Genomic DNA, 24,696 nt, shown 5'->3' on the forward strand with positions numbered 1-24,696 from the left:
GGGGGAACACGCCGCTCAAGGAGATCGCCAGGATCATACCTTGCACCAGAAGATCGCCTGGATCAAGCTCATCCACTCCCGACCGACCGAGTGGGTCCCGACGACTGACAAGGACAAATTGCACCCCGACGGTGCCAAGACACAGCGCTAGATATCTGTAAAAGGGGGGCCCCACCTTGGACTATAAAAGAGAAGGCCCCCCACGTAGGAAAGAGTTAGACTCTCATGAGTTCGACACTGCTAGACCAGCTTGTAAGCTCCCCTCTAAACTTTGAGCACCCGGGCTCGAGAGCAATAGAGCAAGAACATCACCCCCATACTGGACGTAGGGCACTTCAGGCCTGAACTAGTCTAAATCCTCGAGTCTTTGTGTGCTAGACCATATCCGATCAAGCGCACAACAAACAAGCAATCGAGTAGTTTTATAGTCGCCCATTTCCCGCAGCGACAGTTTTGGCGCTGTCCGTGGGGAGCGCTTTGTGCGTTCACTGCTTCGGCGATCGGATGGTTTCGATCACTCCATTCGCTGCTCCGGCGGCCAGCCATGGCGAGATGATCCGCTTCGGCTCGCTGGAGTTCCCCGCGATCCCCAGTGACGGATTGTGGGCGCCTCCACCATTTCCGCCTTCCCAGACCTTCTAGTTCGGAAGTCTGGAGTTCATCACCGACCAGCTCGGTGCACTGCACCACCATGAGGAGGAAGCCGCTCCGGCGGACACTGAGGAGCCTGCTCCTCCTTCCAAGCCTCGCAATCTGAGGCATCGGCGATCAGTTCGCTAGCACGTCAAGAAGCGTAGGCCGTCACAGCCAACCCGTGCGGTGCTCCGCTGCATCGCGCTCATGATGGCCTCCAACCCCGCCGTCGAGGATGTCAACTTGGTCCTCTTCTCTCTGACCAACATCTCTCGACAGCTCGCGGGCGAGCCTCCGCTCCCGACGCCCCGCTCGTTCTCAGAGCGGCTCCCATTCGGCCTACGCAACGCCGTGAGTGTCTACTCTCGGGAGAGCTCCTTTTCGAGATACACGCCGGGATCTGCGGACACCACGCTGCGCCACGCTCATTGGTCAGAAAGGCTTTCCGACAGGGATTTTACTGGCCAACAGCCCTGCGCAACGCAGAAGACATCGTCCGTGCATGCAAAGGATGCCAGTTCTACACCAAACAAACCCACCTGCCACAAACCCATCTGCCAGCCCAAGCCCTTCAGACCATTCCCATAACATGGGCGTTCGCCGTATGGGGTCTAGACATGGTTGGGCCACTCAAGAAAGCACCAGGAGGGTTCACCCACTTACTTGTCGCAATCAACAAATTCACAAAATGGATAGAGACAAAACCGATAACCACGATCGACTCCATGGAGGCCGTCAAGTTCGTCCTGGACATCATCTACAGATTCGGGGTGCCCAACTCCATCATCACCGACAATGGGACTAATTTCACAGGTCATTACTTTCAAGAGTTTGCAGAAGGATACGGGATCCGGATCGACTGGGCATCGGTCGGACACCCGTGCACGAACGGGCAAGTAGAAAGAGCTAACGGCCTAATCCTCCAAGGGCTCAAACCGCGCATTTTTGACATGCTCAAAAAGTTCGCGGGTCGTTGGGTGGAGAAGCTGCCGGTAGTGCTCTAGAGCTTGCGAACCACACCTAACCGATCCACAGGGCTGACGTCTTTCTTCCTAACGTACGGTTCCGAGGTCGTGCTGCCTTCCGATCTAGACTACGGCGCGCCAAGAGTCAAAGCCTTTGACCCAGCAACGGCAGCCGAAGCCCAGAGGGGCGCCATGGAGGTTATGGAAGAAGCAAGGTTAGCTACGCTCCACCGATCGGCTTGCTACCAACAAACTTTACGCAGGTACCACGAGAGGCGCATGCGGGAGAGGACGCTGCAGGTCGGAGATCTGGTGTTACGACGGGTCATGTCGACGAAGGACAAGCATAAGCTCTCGCCGCCATGGGAAGGACCCTACAGCATCGCAGAAGTGATACGACCAGGCACCTACAGGCTAAAAGACTCCGACGGTAATATTCTGACCAACTCTTGGAACATAGAACAGTTACGTCGCTTCTTTCCGTAAGCAGCACTAGTGGCTCAGTCCAAGTGCCCCGACCCAGCCACTTTCGGCTCGGGGCACTCGGGGCCCTGACACCTGTCGATTTTTTCTCCCCGGACAACACAGTGCACTCACTCGGCGCCCCAACCCGGCCACTCACTGCCCGGAATCACTCGGGGGCCAGACACCTGCCTTTCTTTCTTCTTACATGCTCACAGCACACACAAAGTCTCTAGTTTCTAGCACCCAGACCCATACACATTTGGCTCGGAGCGCTCGGGGGCCATACCATGGTCTTCGACCATCCTACTTGCCGTTATTTTCTCGCCTCTACAGCCCCTTGCCCTGAACACTTTCAGGCCAAGGCGCTCGGGGGCCTCACAAGGACAAACCGTGCAGCGCGCACGCATCTCTTTCCCTCGTCACACAACACACAGAAACTCTCACAACCAAATCAAAAGGCAAATGCAAGAACGCTTTCGAAAAACAAACTCGGGCGAGATGGGAAACGGTGCAAAAACGAAAGACAAACACAAATTTAAACATAGTTAGGGACGCCACGCACACAGTGGACGCCCCAGATGTTCTCCCAAGCCGCACGAACGGCTTGGGGCACAGCATTCACACACATTTCATAGTTTAACAAAATAAAAAGCGGCCGCCGGACTGGCCCCTCGCTCCGTCACCGCCCTGCCGAGACCCTACGGCCCGTCCAGCTCCGGGTCCGTGCCGCGTTGCAGGAGGTCATCGATGTCCATCTCCGCCGCGATGACCCGTCCGAACCCGGCGAAGTCCAGCATGGCCTGTCGATGAGATGCCGTGCTCGAGGTCTCCGGGAAGCCGGGGTCGATTCCTCCGAGGTGCACCCCAGTGCGCAGGCGGGCGGAGGCCAGTGCAGCGGCGGCGCCACGGCGGATCCCCAGACTCACCGACGATCGTATGATCTCGGGGAGGGCATGGAGCTAGTCCACCCGCTTGGGCGCCCGTGGCTCCACCACATGGAAGACGGCGAGCGCGCCATCCTCCAGGGCCTCGCGCTGATCCTCCACCTCGCCGAGGCGGCGTTGTAGGTCCGTCACCTCACGGCGGACGGCCTCCAACTCCTCCTCCAGCACTATAGGTAAAAAGTATGAGATGCAGGGAAAACAGAGGAAGGAAGACACGATCAAGAATAGAACTCACCAAAGGCACAGGCCTGCGCGTCAGCCGCGGCATCCCTCGCCGCGCGCACCTCCCCCTCGGCGGCACCCCGAGCCACCTCGACCGCCTGCAGGCTGTCCCGTAGGTGCTCGATCTCGACCGAGGCGGTCGAGTAGCAACCGCGCTCCAGGTCGCACTCCCGCTACAGAGCCACTATGTCCGGATTGACTCCCCCGGAGTCGGACCCCGAGGAGGCGGCAGACATAGCAGGCGAACCCGGCGCGGGCGAGCCTAGCGCGGGCAAGCACAGCGCTCCAGTGACCGTGACCGGCGGTACCGCAACGACCGGTGGCGGCAGCGCGACGGAGGACGAAGCCGAGCTGCCAGCGGCAGCGGCAGACGCTCCGGCGCCACCCCGTGCCGGGGGCCCACCGGACAAAGAGGACTCGGAGGCGCCAGGGCCACCCGATGGCCCAACACCACCTTGTCCGGCGATCCACGCTCCGAGACCCGACGATAGCACCCTACCACCGCGCAGGTATCACGATGAACATAACAAAATGAAATGCAGGGACGGAAGAATGAGGACAATGCCAAAAGATACCTCCCCCGGAAGAACTAGCGGTGTGCCCGCGGCAAGCCACGCGGCTCGGCGGTGGACTCCTTGTCGCGGGGACGCTTGTCGCCGGCCATCAGAGCAAGATTCAACAACGACGAAGGCGGTTAGAGCTCCTCCCTCTTCTCCTTCTCTTTGCGCCTTCGCCTCCCCCTCCTTTCCATTTTTTCTCTCCAAGAAACTGGCAGGGAGCGATGTCGATAGAGACGAGGCGACGGGAGGCAGAGGGTTAAATAGGCGATGACCGTCATCACTCCGCAGCGGTTCCCGAGTGAAGTGACACTTCGGGACACGAGCCGCCACGAACGGACCTCTCCGCGGCAACCGGGGCGACGCATTGGCTGCACGGGTACGTACTTGACAGTCTCAATTAAATCCCCATCGTCTATTTGTTTTCGATTACAGGAAGACGGCGAACCGTTCCCATGCCTCAAATGAATCGCAACCGCACGATTCGATCTCAAGGTTCGAAGGCTAGTCTGCCAAGGGCTCCGCGCCGCCTTGACTCAAAGAGCCAGGGATGAAAAACCGAGACGAGCACCAAGCAGCCCACGCCCGACCTGCCCCGGCAGCACTCGGGTCGTCTCAACTTTTATTGTCCGATCCGGCCTCTAGCGTTCCACGGAATCCCCTCCAGGGGGGAGGCCAACTAGGCCCCCCCCCCCGGGCTGGCTGACGGCTCAGGTATCTATCTGGGATGCGGGCTGTAAAGCAGTGGAGTGCCCCCATCTGGGGCTCCGTCGACCCGGTCGTCCGCGGCAGGGTAGGACTTCACTCGGATTGTCCTTAATTGGGCGCACCCGCTATTGAGCTCACTGAACTCGCCGTTCCAGGCCATCTAGGTCAAGCGGTAGGGTTCACCTCCTCTGATCGCTACCGGTCGCAGTGGAGTCATTCATCGTTAAGGCACAAAAACCAAAGAACAATGCGGTAAAATGAACAAACAAGAACGCCTCAGGGCCAACTTTGTTTCATCAATCTTCCCTTACAATAATCGGCCAGAAGCTGTTACAACAAACGAAAACTAGCTGTCCTCGACTCTCAAACACAGCGGATACAATGGATCAAATCCATTTACTCCCACCAAGGGAGCAACAAAAAGAGGCTAAGGCAACGGCTGCTATCTGGCAAGCTGAAGGACATGGCCAAAGAACGTCGCAAGACTTCTTGTAGCACCTCGCAAGCCTTCTCCTAGCATCAGCCGCGCCGAAAATTCCCTGGTGGAGAAGGAGGCAGACGATGCTGACGAGGGGAGTTTAATGGGGCTTTGGTTAGCCCAAAACTCCCTGCACGACACCTGCTCTTGGGTATCTTCCTCATGCGCTGGAAAACGGGCCATGATCTCCTTCCACTGGCCACGGCGTCTTCCAGGCGCACCACTCTAACCGCCAGCCTCCGAGGCGCGGAGACCCATCCTGGCTGCAAGACCACCCTGCCTTATGAGAGAGGAACCCTTCACCATTCCCCGCTGCCACGATGTACAGCATTGAGCTGTGCAGCCTTCCAACCACAGCTGGAAGATGAGGCAGCGGATCTGCGGCTCCGCGTCGACGACGCGTGAACTGCCCACCAGAGACCTCGGGGGAGCGGCAACCGCAAGGACGCAGAGCAGAAAGGTGACCCCCGCGGCAGGGAAGGGTCGCACTACCACCAAGTCTCCGAGCCGGCGCCGAGAGGAGTCCAAGGAGACCACGAGAAGCTGGGAGCCCCCTCGCATGTTGGCAAGGGAGCAGGCAGACCAGTGGCCTGGCTTGCCTAACTCCAGCAGCAAGCCCTCGAACTCCTCGGCGACGGGCAGCGGTCGACGGCATGAACTCGTCGATGAGTTCATGCCTGAGGAAGATCCCCCGCTGTTCGCAAGAATTCTTCTAGCACCAGAAAACAAGCCACGCTCACTCTCATCTGGAGGACGGGTGTGGGGTGTGAGGAAGAAAACTACCAAATGGATCTCCATGGTCCGTCTACTTGTGTGGAACCTTAGATATTACCACAGTAGAACATTAGTAGAACATCAGTGCTCTTTGTTTTTCAGATGCCTGAAACTGAAGATAATATTGAGATTGAGACCCAGTCAATGAACACTGAGGCTCGACATGATAATTCAATTGTGCCAATGGAGATTCAAGATTAACAGCCATCAGAGTCGAATGGACAAGCTGCTAATCAGGAGGTCATTGATCTAGAGAATGACACAGGGAAAGAGAAGGAAAGAAAGCAAATGGTACCAAGGTCAAATGTTTGGAATCATTTCAACAAGATCAAGGATGACAAGGGTTTTCTCAAGTTTGCACAATGCAAATATTGCACAAAATGAAGGCTGAATCAAAGGGACACGGTACATCTTCGTTGTCTCGACACTTGCAAAGTTGCTCACGAAATCCTAACAAGTTCTAGAATGACCCAAAACAAGGCACATTGCAAGGGAAAGGTATTACCACATGGAGGTTCGATCAAGATGCACTTAGAGCGGCTTTTGCTGAGATGGTTGTAGAAGATGAGGAGCCTTTTTCTATGGGTGAGAGGCCAGGCTTTAGGAAATTTATGAGCAAAGCCTGCCCACGATTCCAATTACCATCTAGAAGAACCTGCACCAGGGATATTGTACGTCTTTACTTTCAAGAAAGAGCCAAGCTGAAGAAATTTTTTAAAGATTCTTGTCATCGAATTTCCTTAACAACGGATGGTTGGACTTCTCAGCAGCAAGATAGCTATATGACTGTCACTGCTAGCTTTATTGATGATAATTGGCAGATGCATAAGAAAGTGATCAGTTTTTTTCAAGGTAAAAGGGCATAAGGGAGAGGATATTGGGAAAAACTTGCTTAGATGCTTGACTGAATGGGGTTTGGACAAAGTAATGACTGTCACTGTTGATAATGCCAATGCTAATGACAATGGTGTGGGTTTTTTGAGGAGACAGCTGCAGGGGACCAACATAGCTGGTGGCAAGTATTTGCACATGAGGTGTGCTACACACATCATTAACCTCATTGTGCAAGATGGATTGAAAGAAGTTGACCTCTCTGAGAAGCGTGTCAGGGCTGCTATTAAATGGATTAAGAATGGGACTTCAAGATTGGTAAAGTTTAGGGAAATTGCTGAGGAAGAGAAGGTGGACAGCAAGGCATTTCTTAAGCTTGATGTCCCAACTAGATGGAACTACACATACCTTATGCTGAAATCTGCAATAACTTATGAGAAGGTGTTTACAAGGCTTATTGAAGATGACTACTCTTTTGTTATTGACCTATCCGAAGAGAGAGAAGGACCTAGTTACTCGGATGAAACTGATTGGGATAGGGCCAAGAAAATGGCAGAATTTCTAGAGCATTTTCATAATCTTACTGTCCGTGTCTCCTCAAGTCTCCATGCCACCTCTAATACATTCTTTCAAGAGATTGGGGAAGTGCACTTGCTGATTCAAGCTTGGATGAATAGTACAAATAATCTGCAAGTATCAATGGGCAAGAGAATGAAAGATAAATTTGACAAATATTGGGGAGTTTGGCACATCAATAAAGAGCAGGAGCAAGAGGATGAGAGTGATAGGGATAGTGAGAGGAGGGGGAGGGGGAAGGGAAAAGCAAAGGAGAACATTAATTTACTGATTTTCATTGCTGCAGTTCTGGATCCAAGATACAAGTTATCTTTGTACACCAAATTGACTGTTGAATAAATCTTTGGTGAGGAAAGAGGACAGCTAGTTTGAGCAGCTATTAAATCTTGTCTCCGTGAGCTGTTTGATGAATATAGGCAAATTCATGCTCCAAGTGGAGTACAAACTGAAGTAAATAATCCCAATCAATCAAGTGGAGCTAGACAAGGCATGCTTGCTGAAAAAATTGCAAAGAGGATGAGGATGGAAAGTGGTTCCACAAACACAGCCAAATCAGAACTTGGAAAATATCTTAGTGAAGATACAGAGGATAGGAACAAGAAGATTGACATCCTTGTTTGGTGGAGAGACAACGCACCCAGACTTCCAGTTTTAGCTCACTTGGCTCGTGACGTGCTTACTATACCTATCTCCACAGTAGCATCAGAGTCCGCTTTCAGCACAAGTGGACGCATTTTAGATGATTTCCATACTTCTCTTACTCCATTCATGGTAGAGGCTCTAGTTTGTGCACAGGATTGGCTGAGGAGAGCAACTCCTATTGACATCCAAGAGAATATGGAGGAATTAGAAATGATGGAAAAAGGTACATAATTTTACTTAACTCATTTATGCATTTGTTGCATTTCATCATTGTAAAATTTTACTCATTGCTTGGATTCCTGTCATTGTAGAGTTAATTGAAGAATTTGGTAACCATAAAGCCCAGAATATTGGCAAAGGAAAAGGGAAAGAAAAAGAGGCTTGCACTGAGAAAACACAAGCAACACCAACAGGAAGCAACTCCAAGTCCATCTCCAAACCCGGGTCGTCTACATCTTAGAAGGTAATATTGTCATTGTTTCCAAACTATTGTCATTGTCATTGTTAATTTGCATCCCTGTCTTATTGCTTTGTGTGCCTTTGCATGTAGGGTGGTGCCGTGGTGCATGGTGCTGGTGGGTGCCTGGGTGGTTTGGACTTTGGAGCCTGGAGGCGCAGCTTGATGGGAGTCATGTAGTTTGGTCATGTTTATCTCTGTTGGGTGCTCTTTATTGGGCGCAGCCTGGTGGGTGCTGGTGCTGTACTGCTGTTTATCTCTGTTTGGTCATGCTTCAAAACTATATTTATTAATTGTGATATTTGAAGTGTAAACTGTGGTACTGCTGTTTATCTCTGAAAATCTCATGTTTATCTCTGAACATGTATACTAGCGACTGTTGTATAGCCTGTGCATTGCAGAGTTCAAATCAGCAATTCGGGTAGTTCGAGTAACCCGAACCCGAAATTTTCGGGTACCCAAATTGTCGGGTTCTGGTTTTTGTCAGCGAATTTCGGGTTTTATTTTTCAAAACCCGAAATTTTCAAAACCCGAAATACCCGACCTGAACTTTTCGGGTAACCCGAACGCCCAGCTATAGCACGAGCTGCATGAAGGAGAGAGGAGCGGTGCAGAGAAATGGGCTTTGCAGTCCAACCAATCAACTTCTCTGCATGTCCTGGGCACAAGCAAATGGACAACCAATCAACCATCCAGGCATCCCAAGCGCCTGGCCAGCCGAGGTCTGGTTCGTTGGAACGAGCCAGGCTAGGCAGGACCAACAATCCAACCAGACCCTTCGATGCCCGTTCCTGTCAATCGTTGAGGTGCATTTCTACAAGAGTTAATTCCATGAGTTTCATTAAAATTTTCGCCAATCCCTTGAATGCCACTGAATGGCATTGAAGGGATTTGTTTTGTGTCTATGAGATGCGGGGTCAATGGCATTCAAGGAATTCGCTAAAATTTCAATGGCATTGAGGGAATTGGCTCAAGGCATTCAACAGCGGCGCCGGGTTCACATTCAGAGTTCATGGATTGCTGGGTTCACATTCAGAGTTCATGGATTGCGGCCGTTTGCTAGAGATTTGGCCGTGCTATGCATGCGCCTAAAACGTGATCTGAAGGGTTGCTATTGCGAGTGTCTAACCGGAGTAGTTCGCGACTGGGCGCGCGCAGTGGCTTCACACTTCACAGATCTAGCGGCCATTTAACAATAGTTCCCTGCAAGACAGCGAGGGAACCAGCGAGCGTCCTGACAGATTCTAATCTTCAGAGCACCATGAAAGGGTTAAGGAAACAGCGAGACACGCAACTAAGTTTATATTCTTGTTGCGTGGAATCAGCACGTTTATATTCTGGCTTGTGACTCTCTTCCTGCATATTTTGATTGTGCTTTTGGAAATTGTATGACTAGATTTATATTGAAAAGTAGTTCCATAAATAAGACTTCGCTACTCCCTCCTTCCAAAAGAATGCAACTCTGGATCCCCAAGGAGTCAAATAATTTCAAGTTTGAACTAATTTATATAAAATAATATTAATATTTATACTACAAAATAAATATTATTAGATTAATCATATAATATATTTTTATACTAAATCTATTTAAAGACACAAGTATTAGTAATTTTTTATATAAATTTGGTCAAATTTGAAGTTATTTGACTCTCGGGGAAATGAGAGTTGTATTATTTTCCGGGAAGGAGGAAGTACATGTTTTTTTTTATTAAGGGGGTGTTTGGATCCGAGGGACTAAACTTTAGTCCTCTTTTGACACTGATTAGATGAATTAAATAAGGGCTAATTGCAATACTAATTGCAGAAGTTGTGGCTAATTATCAGAACCCGTTAAGCCTAGTTAGCCCATGATTTGAATCATGGACTAATTAGGCTTAATGGATTCATCTAGACAATTAGCCTCTATTTATGCAATCAATTTTGTAATTACTCTACATTTGATACTCCTAATTTATGTCCAAACATCTGATGTGACAGAACTAAAACTTTTTTTTTGAAGAAACTGGAGGGGTAATTCCCCTAGACTACAACTTTTAGTCCCGGTAACCGCCTCACGTTGCTCAAAATAATGTACTCGTGTCTGGTGACCGTTATGATATTCTTGTTATGCAGCTTGATAAGCATGGATAGCATGTCGCCGCCGGCTCTTATTATTTAGTATGATCTAGATTGTCATGTCTTATATGTGTCGTCACCTAAGAGAAGAATTTGCTTGCATTTCAAAGATATCAAGCAAAATACAGGTAAAATATGAGCTGTATGATTGTGTATATAGCAAAAACCAGATTGAACAATGTAGTACAGCCTGCCGAAACGAAAAAAAAAATGACAAAAGCACAACAGTGACGGTCTAAACCGTGACATGGATGTGAAAGGCTACACCTTGTTCTCCACAGCCGGATCGGTGAGTTTGAGTCCCCACGACATGTCTTCGCACGGGCGGACATGGGGCAGCAGCACCCCGGTGTCGACGACCTTGTCGATCTCCTTCCTCGTGCACTCGAAGGAGGGCGGCCCGTGGGAACACGGCTCCATGGACATGGCCCTCGTGCACGCCGGGCTGGGCGCCGGCTCCGAGTAGTTCATCGGCCTGAACATGACCCACGGCGCGTGGCCGGCGAGCCCGTGGCCGACGTACCCGAACGTCGACCAGCCGGAGATGACGATCCTGTCGGTCAGGCTCAGCAGGTAGATCTCGGCCAGCGCCTTCATGTCGTGCTTGCTGTAGAACCAGATCTGGTACTCCTCGTGGCTCGGCTGGTGCACGCTCACCACCTCGCCGCCGGCGGTCGCCGACGTCCAGTACACCTCCCGGATGCTCTCCTGGTACCAGGAGCTGAGGCCGGTCACCAGGACGGCCACGGACCTCGCGCCAGCGGCCGGGAGGGCCGGCGGCGCGGCTCCTCCCGTGCTCGCCACCGCCGGCAGCAGGTGCTCCTGCGACGCGCACGCGAGGATCTGGTCCAGCACGCTCTGGAACGGCTTGCGGCTGCCGTCGAACACCCTGATCGGGATGCCCAGCCGCTCGTCGGCGTTCCTCAGGTAGGAGTTGTAGTACCTGGTGACCATGCCCCAGATGCCGTTGGTCGGGTGCAGGAGGTACCGCGACAGGAGGTGGAACACCGAGTCCTTGCGGGGGAACAGCCGGCCGAGCTCCTCCTGGTACGCCGGGTTGAAGGAGAGCCCCGGCGCCATGTACTTGTTGGCGAGCAGGAGCTGCTGGAGGAGTGCACCAAGTGCGACGAACGCGGCGAGGATCGCCGGAGGGGATGAGCAAGATGGGAACGCACACTAACACGAAGAACACACGCGAACACAAGTGGACGCAAGGTTTGCGCTGCTCAACTGCCGCAGCTTTTCGGTTTTTCTCTCTTCCTTTTATTGGAACGAAACAAGATCATGCCGGTGACCACGGAAGTCACCGGGCGACGCGCGCGCCACGATCTGCTAAACGCGCGGTGTGTGCCATCCCACACACCCGATCATGCCGCGCGCGGCGGGTGCGCCACGGCGTGGACTGAGCACGCCTCTGGCTTGGCTAGCTACCAATGCATGTAACAAACTAACTAACTTAGCTAACTAACGGCACAATGGGATTATTCAGCTAACAATCTCCCCCCTAATTCTGTTGTGCCGGACTTATTTGCAGGACACCGCTGCGAGTGCGAAGCTCCTGGAGGCGATCGCGCCCGAGCGGCTTGGTGAGCATGTCCGCCAACTGATCGCCGGTGCTGATGTAGTCCACCGCCACTTTGCCATCGTTGATGCAATCTCTGAGGAAGTGAAAGCGGATGTCGATATGCTTGCTCCGGTCGTGCAGAACCGGGTTCTTGGCGAGCGCGATGGCGGACTTGTTGTCGATGTAGAGCGTAGGCGCTGTGACCTGCTTGTTCAGCAGATCGGCGAGCAACCGTGAGAGCCACACGCCCTGACATGCCGTCGAAGCCGCGGCAATGTACTCTGCTTCACAGGATGAGAGTGCCACGACCCGCTGCTTCTGGGATTGCCAACTGACCGGACTTGCGCCGAGGAAGAAGATCGCTCCGGATGTACTCTTCCTGTCATCAGCGTCGCCAGCCATGTCGGAGTCGCTGTAGCCCGACAGATGGAGCTCTCCTTCTCCGCGCTTGAAACTGCACCCGTAGCTGCGCGTGCCAGCGATGTAGCGCAGCAGGTGCTTCACCGCACTCCAGTGCTGAGTGGTGGGTGCTTCCATGAAGCGGCTCACATATCCGACCGCGAACGTGATGTCCGGCCGTGTGTGCACCAAGTAGCGCAGGCTGCCAACAATGCTTCTGTAGAGCGTGGCATCGACCGGCGGATTGGTGCAGTTCTTGCTGAGCTTGAGCCGCGGTTCCATGGGAGTGCTGCAGGGGTTGCAGCCCGTCATGCTGGCCTTCTCAAGGATCTTGTCGACGTAGGCGCGCTGGGTGATGGAGATGCCCTGGCCGGTTTGCTCCACCTCGATCCCCAGATAATAGCTCAGGGGACCGAGATCACTCATCTTGAACAGACGTTTCATCTCAGCCTTGAACTTCATCACCTCATCTTGCTGGGCCCCCACGATCACAAGATCATCGACGTAGACACCGACGAGTAGTAGTTGATCGCCGCTACCCCGAGCATACACGGCGTGTTCCTCCGGGCTCGAACGGAAACCGATCGACAACAGGGTGCTGTCGAGTTTGGCGTTCCACGCTCTGGGCGCTTGGCGAAGCCCGTACAGAGCCTTCCGAAGCCGATACACCTTGTGCTCCGCCCCGGTCTGCTCGAAACCGGGTGGTTGGGCGACGTAGACCTCCTCGTCGAGCACTCCATTGAGGAATGCGGACTTCACGTCCATATGATGGACGAGCCAGCCATGGTGAGCCGCCACCGCGAGCAGGAGCCGCACCGACTCGAGCCTGGCAACTGGCGCGAACACCTCGTCGAAATCCACTCCCTCGCGCTGCACATACCCCTTGGCGACGAGCCTGGCTTTGTGCTTGACGATGGCACCCTGTGCATCCCGCTTCAACTTGAAAACCCATTTTAGGCCGATGGGCTTCTTGCCGCGGGGAAGATCAGTGATCGCCCAGGTGTCGTTCTCGTCGATGGAACGCAGCTCGTCGAGCATGGCGCGGCGCCACTCCGGATGGTTTGCGGCCTCGGACACCGACCCTGGCTCGTCGTCCACTGACAGATGGAGCTCCTCGATGTCAGGGAGAGCCGGTCCGGCGTCCAGGATGTTCTGCACGCGACGGAAACGGAGTGGCCCAGCGTCGTCGTCGTCGTCGACATCCACGGTCCCCATGGCTCCTGATGTTGGGGACGCGAACTCGACGGTGGCAGCAGGCGCGGCCGGCTCCCCGCCTGGTGGTGCAGATGCTCCGGGCGTTCCTGGCGCGGGCTCGGGCGTGTTCGGGTTCGGCTCCGGCGAGGGATGTGGGGGCATGGTCGACCCCGCCGGTGCCTTCCCCGGTGTAAGCTCCGCCCAGGAGTCCTCGATGACAAACGTGTCGTTGCCACTGCTGAGCTGGTGACTGTACTCCACTGAGTCCCAGTCCCACGCTGCTGCCTCCTCGAAGACAACATCCCTGCTCACGTGCACACGGTTAGACACAGGATCAAGGAGGCGGTACGCCTTGGAGCCGGGCTCGTAGCCGATGAACACGGTCTTCTTGCTGCGGTCGGCCAGCTTGCCGGTGTGCGGCTTTGTGAGCTTCATGTGCGCCACACACCCGAAGACGCGCAGGAAACGCACGTCCGGCTTCGTCCCGTACCAGGCTTCGTACGGTGTGCGCCCGGCGAGGCTCTTCGTCGGTGCGCGGTTAAGGAGGAAGACTGCGGTGATCACCGCCTCCCCCCAAAGCCACGCCGGAATGTTCTTCGCCTTCATCATGCTCCGGGCCATCCCAAGCACGGTTTGGTTCCTGCGCTCCACGACGCCATTTTGTTGCGGACTGTATGGCGCCGTGAGGTGACGCTTGATGCCGGCGTTGTCGCAGTAGTCGAAGAAGCTCACGGAGGTGAACTCGCCGCCACGGTCGGTGCGGAACGCACGCAACGGGCGTCCGGACTCCTTCTCGACTCCAGCTCGCAGGCGCTTGAACGCTGCCTCGGCGTCAGACTTGTTCTACAGCAAGGCCGCCCACATGTACCTCGACATGTCATCGACGATCAGCAGGATGTACCCCTTTCCGCCGGGTGTTGGTGGAGAGACCGGGCCGCACAGATCTCCGTGCAGGAGCTCGAGCGGCTCCGTGGCGCGGTACTCCGTGGCGCGCGGGAACGGGGCACGCCGCTGCTTGGCGACGAGGCAGGCGTCGCAGAGGTGTTCCTGGTGCTTGATGGGAGGTAGGCCGTGCACCATCTCGCCGGAGGACAGACGGTGCAGAGCCTGGAAGCTGATGTGCCCGTAACGGGCATGCCAACGCCATGCGCCGTCCTCGTAGCTCATGGCCATGCAGACTGGCTTGGCCGGGGTCAGAGGGAGTATATAGAGTTTGTTCTGGGTGCGTGGTACCTTGGCGAGGAGAACACGTTGTCGATCCCAGACGCGACAGAAGCCGTCCTCGATCAGGATCTTGCACCCGGACTCCTCGAGCTGGCCAATGCTCAGGATGTTGCTGCGGAGGCGTGGAATGTGGTAGACGTCCACCATGGCGTGGTGACCGCCCTTCTTGGCCTCGAACAGGATGGTGCCGCGCCCGGCGATCTCGACCACCGAACCGTCGCCGAAACGGACAGTGCCAACGATGCCGGTGTCGAGCTCGGCGAAGACGGAGGCGTCACCCGTCATGTGATTGGATGCGCCCGTGTCGAGGTACCAGGTGGTGTCGACGCGCGCCATGTTGGTGTCGAGCGCTGGCTGCACCTTCTCTTCGTTGAGGAAGACTTGGTGCCCGCCGTGGACAGTTTCGGTCACCGTCCCGGCGATGGCCATGAACAGCGACGGATCCTCCACCTCGGCCTCCGCGAGATGAGCCTGCTCCCTCTTCTTCTTCCGGCACTCATGCTCCCAGTGCCCCTTGTTGCCACAGTGGTGGCACCTGCCCTTCTTCTCGGCTTGATCGTTGCCGGCTTCCTTGGCGCCCTTGGCACCTTTGCCTCGATCTTGTCCGCGCGGGCGTCGCGGACGCGGGTTCGAGGCCTTCTTCTCCCCGGAGCTGCCACTGCCGATATGGAGGCGCGACTGCATCCGGGCGAGCCATTCCTCCTCAGTGAGGAGGAGTTTCCCGCTGTTGGTTGCCGACGGGGCTTGAGGTGGCTGATCATCCTCCGCTGCGGCCAGCCTGCCAGTGATCTCCTCCACGGACATCGTGGAGATGTCGAGCAAGGTTTCAATAGCAAGCACGAGCTGTTTGAACCTGGGCTTGGCGCAGCGAAGGTACTTCTCGACGACTTTGTGCGGAGGCTCCGGGTCGCCGAGGATCTCCAGGCGGCTGACGATCGCGGTGAGACGCAGAGCGAAGTCCTCCACCGACTCCCCGTCACGGAAGTCAAACTTCTCGTACTCGCGCCGCACGGTCTATGCCGTGGACTTGCGAACACGTTCGTCGCCGATGCGCGCCGTCCTGATGCCTTCCCACGCGTCCCGGGCGGTCTCCTTGCCCAGGAGCGCGGAGACCATCTCCGGCGGGACTGCACTGGTGAGTGCGTCCATTGCCATCATGTCTTCGTGGGGATCGACCCCGCCCGGTTCGATGGCGGTCCAGAGGCGGCGCGCCTTCATCTTGATCTTCATCAGCTGGGACCAGTCGGCGTAGTTCGTCTTGGTCAGCACGGGCCACGACCCTCCTACCTCGCGGACGATCCGCTCCGTGCGCTCGATGACGCACTCCCCCTCGCGGTACCGTGGACGCCTTGGCGCAGGCGATGGTGAGGGGCGGCGCCTTTCCCGCGATCGCCGATCCCGCGAGTGCCGTGACGGTGAGCGGCGTGGAGGCGAACGGCGTGGCGGTGAGCGCGACGGGTGCGGCGTGTTGCGGCCGATCGGAGTGCCGCCGGGTGTCCTCGAGGCCATGACGTTGAACCTCGGCTCTGATGCCAATTGTTGGCGAGCAGGAGCTGCTGGAGGAGTGCACCAAGTGCGACGAACGCGGCGAGGATCGCCGGAGGGGATGAGCAAGATGGGAACGCACACTAACACGAAGAACACACGCGAACACAAGTGGACGCAAGGTTTGCGCTGCTCAACTGCCGCAGCTTTTCGGTTTTTCTCTCTTCCTTTTATTGGAACGAAACAAGATCATGCCGGTGACCACGGAAGTCACCGGGCGACGCGCGCGCCACGATCTGCTAAACGCGCGGTGTGTGCCATCCCACACACCCGATCATGCCGCGCGCGGCGGGTGCGCCACGGCGTGGACTGAGCACGCCTCTGGCTTGGCTAGCTACCAATGCATGTAACAAACTAACTAACTTAGCTAACTAACAGCACAATGGGATTATTCAGCTAACAGTACTGGTCCGTCCTGATGACCGCCCACTGCACGCGGTGGAGGAACTGCCGGTGGTCGTCGCAGTAGACGAGCCTGCTCGCCGGGGACGCGGCGTGGTCGAGGTGCAGGTACACGAAGCGCAGGCCGGCGACGGACCCGCTCCGGTTCACCGCCACGTTCCCGTAGCTCTCCGGCGCGCCCTCGCCCAGCTCCGTGAAGTCGGCGGGCAGCGCCCACGTCGCCCCCGGGAACGGCTCGCAGAAGAGGTCCGCCAGGGTGTTGCCGAGGCCGGGGTCCACGAGGAGCACGCGGCCTGTGAGCAGAGCGTAGAGGAACGCCGACGCCATGGCGAGCATCCGGTTGCCGAGGCCTCGGTACGAGATGAGCACGAGGTAGCTGCAGCCGTCGACGTCGCCGGTGGCGTCCGTCTCCCCGGACCGGAGCCGCTCCGACGCCCGCGCGTACGGCTCCGTGCCCGGGCCGCACCGCCGCTGCAGCGCCTCCTGCTCCCGGAGCCGCTTGACGAGGTACGGCGACGGCCGGCGCGCCATGCTCTTGTGGTAGTACGGGGCCTGGTAGCGGCTGGCGCAGGCCTGCTCGTCGAATCCTGGAACCAGCAGTGTCACAATCCAAGGAAAAAAAAGGAAAAGAAATAAAAAAAATTCCCCGCCGGGCCCACATGTCAGCCTATCCCTCTCCCTCTCCTCTGTTTCGCTCGGCGCCGCGCGCCGCACGCGTCGCCCGCCGTCGACCATCCTCGTGAGACGCGCCACGTGCCGTTCATCCTCGTGTCCCATGCCGCCCTTCACTCCTCCCTCGCCCCCTCTCCTTATCCGTGTCGAGGCCGATCTCGTTCCCCGCCTCAAACCCTAGCCCCGTTCCCCAATCCCCATTGCAGCCGCCGCCTCCGAGCTCCGTCGCCGCCGCGATTCTTCGCCGCCGGTGAGGTCCTCCCCGGTTTAGCATGCGCGCCACCTAGTCCTCCCCATCCTCGACCGATTTGAGCCCTAACCCGGCTCCCTCCCCTTCCGCAGCGCCTCCCCGGCGAGCGTCGTCGCCCTCCGCCGCCTTCCTCCGCCGGGACACCCCCCTCGTCGCTGCTCCTCGCCTGCGTCACCACCGGTGAGACTCGCCGCCACCTCCGCATCTCCGTGCGTGCCTTCCTTTCCCCGCTCCGGCCCCGCCTCTCCGCGCCGCCGTCCGTTGGCGCCGCCGCGCACGTGGTGCCGCGCCCACCGCGCGCACCCGCGACGCCGTGGCCGCGCCCACGCCGCGGTCAGGGCGCGTGCCCTGCCTTGACCCGGCTGGGTGGGCCGCTGGCCAGCGGACCCCACTTGTCAGCGCCTGTGGGCGTGGAAGCCGGGTGCACCCAGCGTTTTAGCTAGGGTTTTCTTAGGTTTAATATGGCTGCAATCTTGCAAATTGTGTAAAAATTCATGTGTAGCTCCAAAAATTATGAAACTTGTTTTGTTAGATTCCTCTAGCTAAGATCTGCTTAGGAAAAATATTTTTTTTGCATGTTACCTTTCTGTAGATTTATCTATAGTTTTATCTTGCAAAAGTGAGTTTAATGCTTGGTTATTTGTATACTACTTGAAAAATGCCAAACTAAATTTTGTTAGACTCCTTGTACGGTATAGTTTCCAGTAGTGCAACTTACTCATGTGTTTCCTTGCTTTTGTTTAGGGTTTGATTTCAATTTCGTGCTTGCTGTCCAAAATGTGATTTAATATAGAACTTTGTGCAGGAAAGTGATAAAATGGCAAAACTAGTTTTTTTAGCTTTGTTTTCATGCCTAGTATCTAAGATAATTTTCTTGGATTTGTTTAGTTTAGTTTGCATTCCTTTTCTGTTTTACTTTGTTTAGAGTGGCTGAAAACTGTTTTATTTATAATTACTTTTAGGAAAATGCTTTTACTGCAAAACCAACTTTCATTAGTTCCTTGTTTTGTTCCCTGCATGCTCAATTATTTCCATGATTTATGCTTGTTGTTAAATTCATTTCTTAATTCTTGCATCGCATTCATGCATTTTAGTGACCGGACCGTCGGAGAACGAACCCGTGAAGCCCGCCGAGTCCGTTGAGCCCGAGCCTGGAGTCCCGTTCGTGGTCGAATCTGAAGTTAACCCAAGCAAGCAGCTAAGCATTTTCGTTGCACCTATTTAATCTGATTTAGTTAGCTATCTCACCGGGTACTGTTGGGTTATATATTATGTATGTATTGCATGCTTGTACCTACTTTGATGCATTCTCCTTCCTTGATTCATTTATTCATATCCTTGGCACTAGTTAGACAGTTAATAACTTAATCTGACTAGATGCTTAGCCCTGCTTAGAATACTCATTTTGCTTGCTAGAAAGGTTTGGTTTGGAGTATCACACTTACCCGATTATCCTTGATCGCACTTGAGCATCTAGGACAAGTGGAGTGCAGTATCGAGATTCGAGCGAAATGTTAGGGCCTAGAGAATGAAGTCACATGGGCATAGTCCGCTTGGATCGATTAAGGACCGAGTGGATGATGTCGGTTTTGAGCACCTTTCCGTGCTACCACATATCCAATATAATGGAACGGATAAGCCAATTACCTTCTTTGACTTGATCATTGATGTGCAGTCCTAGATACGTGGCTACAGGCTATGCAGAGAGGCTTAGTGTGTCCCCAGGTGGACCTATGTGTAGGAAAGTTTAGAGATGTCCCTGGTGGAACTAAGTCTCTACTCGTAATTTAGATGTGAGGTTCAATGATCGAGCCATGTTGGGAACGGTTGTCGCGAGTGCCCCTTATCCAACTTTGGCTGGTTGGGTGAGTCGCATGGTCCTTGCATCGTGTGGGTAAAGTAGTACACCCTTGTAAGGTTATAATCAATTCGAATTGCCGCGCTCTCGGTTATGAGCAAGCTCTTTAACCCATGAACTCCTCATAGATTATCGTTTATGATGGGAATGGTTCTTGTTACAGCTATAATCAATTATAGATTATATTACTCTCTTAATCAACTAAAAGTGTTTGGGGTTGGGCAAGATTAATTAATTCTGATAGGTGATAGTGTAGAGAACAAATGCTTATGCAATAAATACTTAACCTTAAAGCTTTTACTTGAGCCTTTGCATGATCCTTACTTATTTAATTGCGTAAGTCTTGCGAGTACCTTTTGTACTCAGGTTGCTTTCTAAACCTAGTTGCAGGTGAGCCGAAAGTGGTGCTCGGCCACTTCTACCCCGCCAATCTAAATGCGGGGGAGGAGTAGGTTGTTGTGGCTGTGATGATGTCCTTGAGCAAGGCATCATTATCTTAGGTATGTTTTGTCATAATCGAACTCCGTGAGAGCATGTAAATATAATAATCTTTAAGTTTTTTTATTTAGAAGATGGCTTCCGTGAGCCCAAGGCTTGTAGTGGAAGTTAGATGAACCCTCCTATATCAAACTTGTAATTTTAAGTGTGTAAAACTGCTCTTTGTGGATCATCGGCAATGTACGCGCTTGTATAACGGTACGTGTGCTTAATCCTGGGCATATGACAAACGCGTACCGGGACTACCGGGTCGTTCTAGGTGATTTGTGTTGATTAAGTGCCTCTAAGGTGTGGATTAGCGCGTGGCGTGTCGAGAGACGGACACGTGCTAGCCCTCAACTTAAAGGATTAATCAATAATTTCACCTAAACCGAGTGCAAATTGGGCGGTTCTCACGAGCAGGCCGCCGAGAAGCACGTCTTTCTTGGACGATTCTGCAACTGAGAAAAAAAAACGCAGTGCTCGGATTACATGGTTGCTGCTGGGGCATTGCAGTCCAAGCCACGGCACTGACAGGAGGTTACCTTATTACCTCGTTGTGACTGTGAGCCAATGCTGGCGACTGTGGACTTGATCCACACCGCCGGGGCGCCGAGGCCGCCGCCGAGGAGGACGAGCAGCGGCGGCGTGGTCATGATCACGACCACCAGCGTGGCATTCACCATGCTCCACCGCCTGACGCTGGCGGCGGCCGCGGTCTTCTTCCCCGTGAACGGCGAGGCCTCCTCGATCTCCAGCCACCTGCTGGGCTCGTCTCCCGCCCCCGCGCTGCGCGTGTCGACGTCGGCGTCCATCTCGGCTAGTTTGTTTGGTATGAGCTAGCTAAGCGAGGTACCGCTTCAGTTGCACTGTGGGCTGTCAGCTGTGGCTATAGCTATCTCCACGGTGTATGGTGGCTGATTAATTAATAGGAAAAGTCTATTTTCACGCCGATTTTAAACTCGAAACTATAAAACAAGACATCTTGCACCAGCGAACTAAAAAAACAGTGTAAATTACCCTCTCAAGCCGAAACCACCCTGGTTTTGCTACGACTTGGCTACTGTTTTTCGAAGTAGCTGCCAGTTCAGGGTGGCATTCGGTTCTTCGGTGCGCTCGCGTGCGCTGATGGCATTCCTCGCCGGCACCACCGTCACGCGCCTCGCGTTCGAGGTAACAGGCTCGCTCCTGGACGATGCGCTCGCACTGGCGGCGCTCACTGTCTCTGCCGCTCCCGCTGCTCGCCATCTCCGGTGCGACGGGCATCACTCCGCCACGGTGGTGTCCGCCGGCAGCGCCGCCCTGCCGGACGTGGCGGGCGACAACGAGAGCAGCAAGTAGGCTAGCTAAATTGAATGCCTAGGCAACATCAGCTGGCTAATGTGGTCAAAACCGGAGTGGTTTCGGCTCGGTGGTGTATTTTGCACGGTTTCAACAGTTTGCAGGCGAAGAATATTTGGTTTCATCGTTGCAGGTTTAAAATCGGACGATCGTGATAGTTCAGAATTTGAAAAATGGATTTTTCCCTTAATTAATTAGGCCTCATCAAGTCCACGCCGACGTAACCCTGCCGATCACCATCAGATTAGTAATACTGGAGTTATATTAGCTTGATTCTTACAGTCGATCGACAGGGATGCACGTTGCGCTTGCGCCTAATAACGATCCAGACTTGAGAACGCTGCCTCCTGAGGTAAAGTGCAAGCAACCAGCTCTTCATAATAACGTCGTCCACTCCGATGTAGAGTTGACACGGTCCTAGCCTGGGCCGGCATGCGTTTCGAGCAAGAACTCGAGCGGCGCGCCACGCATGTGCTTACTCTCTGCCTGGCCTGCGTGTGTCAGCTACAACATCGGCCGACCAACTACGAAGTCTCCGACGACCCGGCCTTCGATTCAGTTCGTCCTCCGACGAAGTAAACAAACAGGCCATTTAACCAGCGGTTCCCTGAAAAAAAAAACGAGAAACCGGCGTTCGGGAATAGCACCCGGCCGAGGTGCAAACTACAGGCGCCACTGGAGCGCTAGCCACTAATGGCTAAACCAACATGCCACTTGGTAACTGCGTTTACTTGGCCGCGTCAATGAAACTCAATAGGTCGATTAACAAAGACATGCATGGCTTCTACTTTACTTTGGAGGTCAGATTTTTTAAAAAAAAAACTTAAATAATACAACACTTACACTCAAAATGCACGCACACTCACCCTTATAAATACATGAATGCAAACCCTACCCCTACCCTATGAGCTTCGAAGATTGAGCCAACAATGCCTCGAGATTGATGAAGTCACCACAGACGTCTCGTTATCGACGGGAGCATTGCCTACCACTGAAAGCACAATACTGTTAGATTCTAAAATATTCGCTCTCACGGGGTTAGATTTAGCAGGACTCCCAATGCATACCTCCTAACTATTCCTCATTTTTTTCCTTTCAACATAGTTGCTTTTCTTCATGTAAAATTATATGTTTAGGTGTATATAATTTATTCTCAATGCTAAATTATTTGTTCTTTTGTACATTAAATTATTATGTGATGTTGACCCATTTGTTCGCGATATTCATTTCTTTTATTTAGCCTATATAATCATATTTTTGTGATATTTAATGTTTTGTTCGTTGTACATTACTCCCTCCGTCCCGTAAAGAGTGTAATTTTAGAAATTTTTTGACACATTACTCATCCAAAGAAATGACTTTGTTGCCCCTAATTACTTCTACCAATTATGATTGAAAACCGTGTTATTTATTTGGTTTTCTAGATTCTTAATGAATCCATATGCATTGGAACTAGAAAAGTAACATCTATAAATATTTGATTGGCTCTATGCATTTTTCCATGCAATGTATTCTTGTTACTTGATATTACTTTAATTAAATGGATCTCATTACAACCTAAAACTACACTCTTCGTGAAACAAAATTTGAATGCTAAAACTACAGTCTTTGTGGGACGGATGGAGTATTATTTATTCATTATGTTTAATTTTTTATTCATAAAATAATTATTTTTTCATATTTAAATTTATTTATTCCCAGTAGCTGAAGCTAATTATTTAGTATTAAAAATATTTTTAAAATATCATGCAAACAAAGACAAGTATGATCTTGTTTTGAAGATATTATCATAAAAAAGATAATGGTGCAACTCAAATTTAATCCAGATGCTCGATTTACTATTTATAGATTTTAGTTTGGAATATGCATGCATGTAGGTGACACATCTTGTGCACTGTCCGTACTCAAAGGAAGTGTGGTAGAGGACCACATCCTGGGCAAACTGCACTTGCCACTTCAGCGTGGATGCACTTTGTATCAAGAACTAGCCTCTATCAACTCGTGCTTCCGCATAGACTAATTAGAATAAATAATGACATACTAATATTTTGTTATAATTTTATATTGGGGCACTTAATATTTTGTTATAATTATATAACTTAGATTCAGATTTAGGAGTTACTTCAACTTTAATAATGACATATTCGGATAATTTATATGAAAATTTATAGAATTATTTTTATTATTTTTATAATAGCATTGGTGGATAATTTGCACCAAGGGGTTACTTTAGAATTTTTATAATGGCGGAGATAGGTAATTTACATACATGTTTAGAGGTTGCTTTAGCCTAATTTCAATGTTAGAGATGGATACTTTATTAGGTAATAGATCCAATGACTGATTAGAGTTGTTGAACTGATGGTTGGATGTTTCTGATTTTTATAAAAATTTCTAGTATTTTTTCTATTTTTTATAGTTTCCACCTAGGATTCTAGGTGGTTTGACGTGGAGATTCAAAAAGAGCCTTCAATTAGTAATAGTAAGATAGTGGGAGGAATAAGAGAAGTTGAGCTCCCTATTGGCACATCTGGAAGAAGCGACCGTCACGCTGCTGGCACATCTGCGATCGTGCAACACATCAAGGACGACGTTGATCTTTGGACTTCTACTGCAGCGTGTAAATTAGGTTTTCTCTTTTGCGAGTAATCCATATAAGGAACTACATATAAACTGCATTGTAAACAAATTCTAACTCTTATTCTTCTTAATACAAAGATGCGTAGCTCTTGTGCGTATTCGAGAGAAAAAAGAGTCACTTTAAAATGGACACAGCTAACTTACGGCCGGCCGTAAATTAAACCACTGGTACGGCCGCCATCTGAGTTGGGGTGTGCATGCACGTGGGGGACAAAGAGAGTAGGACAAAGAGGATGCATGTACATATTTTTGAAATAAAAAAATCATAATTTCAAAACCGAGTATCGAAATTAAAATCCGATTGCACAGTTGTATTTATTTCAATTAATGCTTTAAAACAAGATCTCACACCACTATATTTTAATAATATATATTTTTTTAGAGAAGGGTATTGGTGTTCATGTTGTGAAGATAGATTGTTTAGTATCATTAATGGATAAAGGGTAAACAACTTTGTTAAGTAGATGAATGTTGATTGCATGATCAATAATAGGCAATTTTAGAATATTGGTTGAGTATTTTAACTAATTTATTTTTGCATTTTTTCCATTGTACATAAAGCAATTTATATGTTCTAAAAAATATTGTCGAAATATATACAAGTGAGATCTTATTTTGAAGGTCTCATCGAACGAGATACAATTGTGCAATCGGAATTTGAGTTTGATGGATAGTTTAAGAACTACAAGTTTTTTAAGTTTTAAAATTGTTTGCATGTGCTAATGTATCCTGCGGGACGGAAGGTTAATTTAAGCTGCCGTAC

The 24,696-nt window shown here is 52.1% G+C and overlaps 1 protein-coding gene across 1 annotated transcript; it reads right to left on the bottom strand.

The window, feature by feature from the left end:
* Positions 1–10,627: 10,627 nt before the first annotated feature.
* LOC120669094 (galactoside 2-alpha-L-fucosyltransferase-like) lies at positions 10,628–20,767 on the bottom strand. Its single transcript, XM_039948913.1, has 5 exons — positions 20,509–20,767; positions 20,377–20,401; positions 16,695–17,296; positions 15,862–15,875; positions 10,628–11,450 (listed from the first exon to the last, which is right to left on the bottom strand). Exons 1-5 carry the CDS (start codon positions 20,765–20,767, stop codon positions 10,629–10,631), a joined length of 1,722 nt encoding a protein of 573 aa, XP_039804847.1. The 3' UTR covers position 10,628.
* Positions 20,768–24,696: the final 3,929 nt, after the last annotated feature.

Source organism: Panicum virgatum, chromosome 4N, assembly GCF_016808335.1.
Source record: "Panicum virgatum strain AP13 chromosome 4N, P.virgatum_v5, whole genome shotgun sequence".
NCBI classification, from domain to species: domain Eukaryota; kingdom Viridiplantae; phylum Streptophyta; class Magnoliopsida; order Poales; family Poaceae; genus Panicum; species Panicum virgatum.

Bases quoted from the DNA above. Each gene is read 5' to 3' on its own strand.
- LOC120669094 (XM_039948913.1), bottom strand. From the start codon at position 20,767: ATGGACGCCGACGTCGACACGCGCAGCGCGGGGGCGGGAGACGAGCCC. The intron at 20,402-20,508 runs GAGGTAATAAGG...TTGCAGAATCGT, and splicing joins CATTGGCTCACAGTCACAAC to CCAAGAAAGACGTGCTTCTC. The intron at 17,297-20,376 runs CCTGCTCGTGAG...TTGGATTGTGAC, and splicing joins AAAGACGTGCTTCTCGGCGG to ACTGCTGGTTCCAGGATTCG.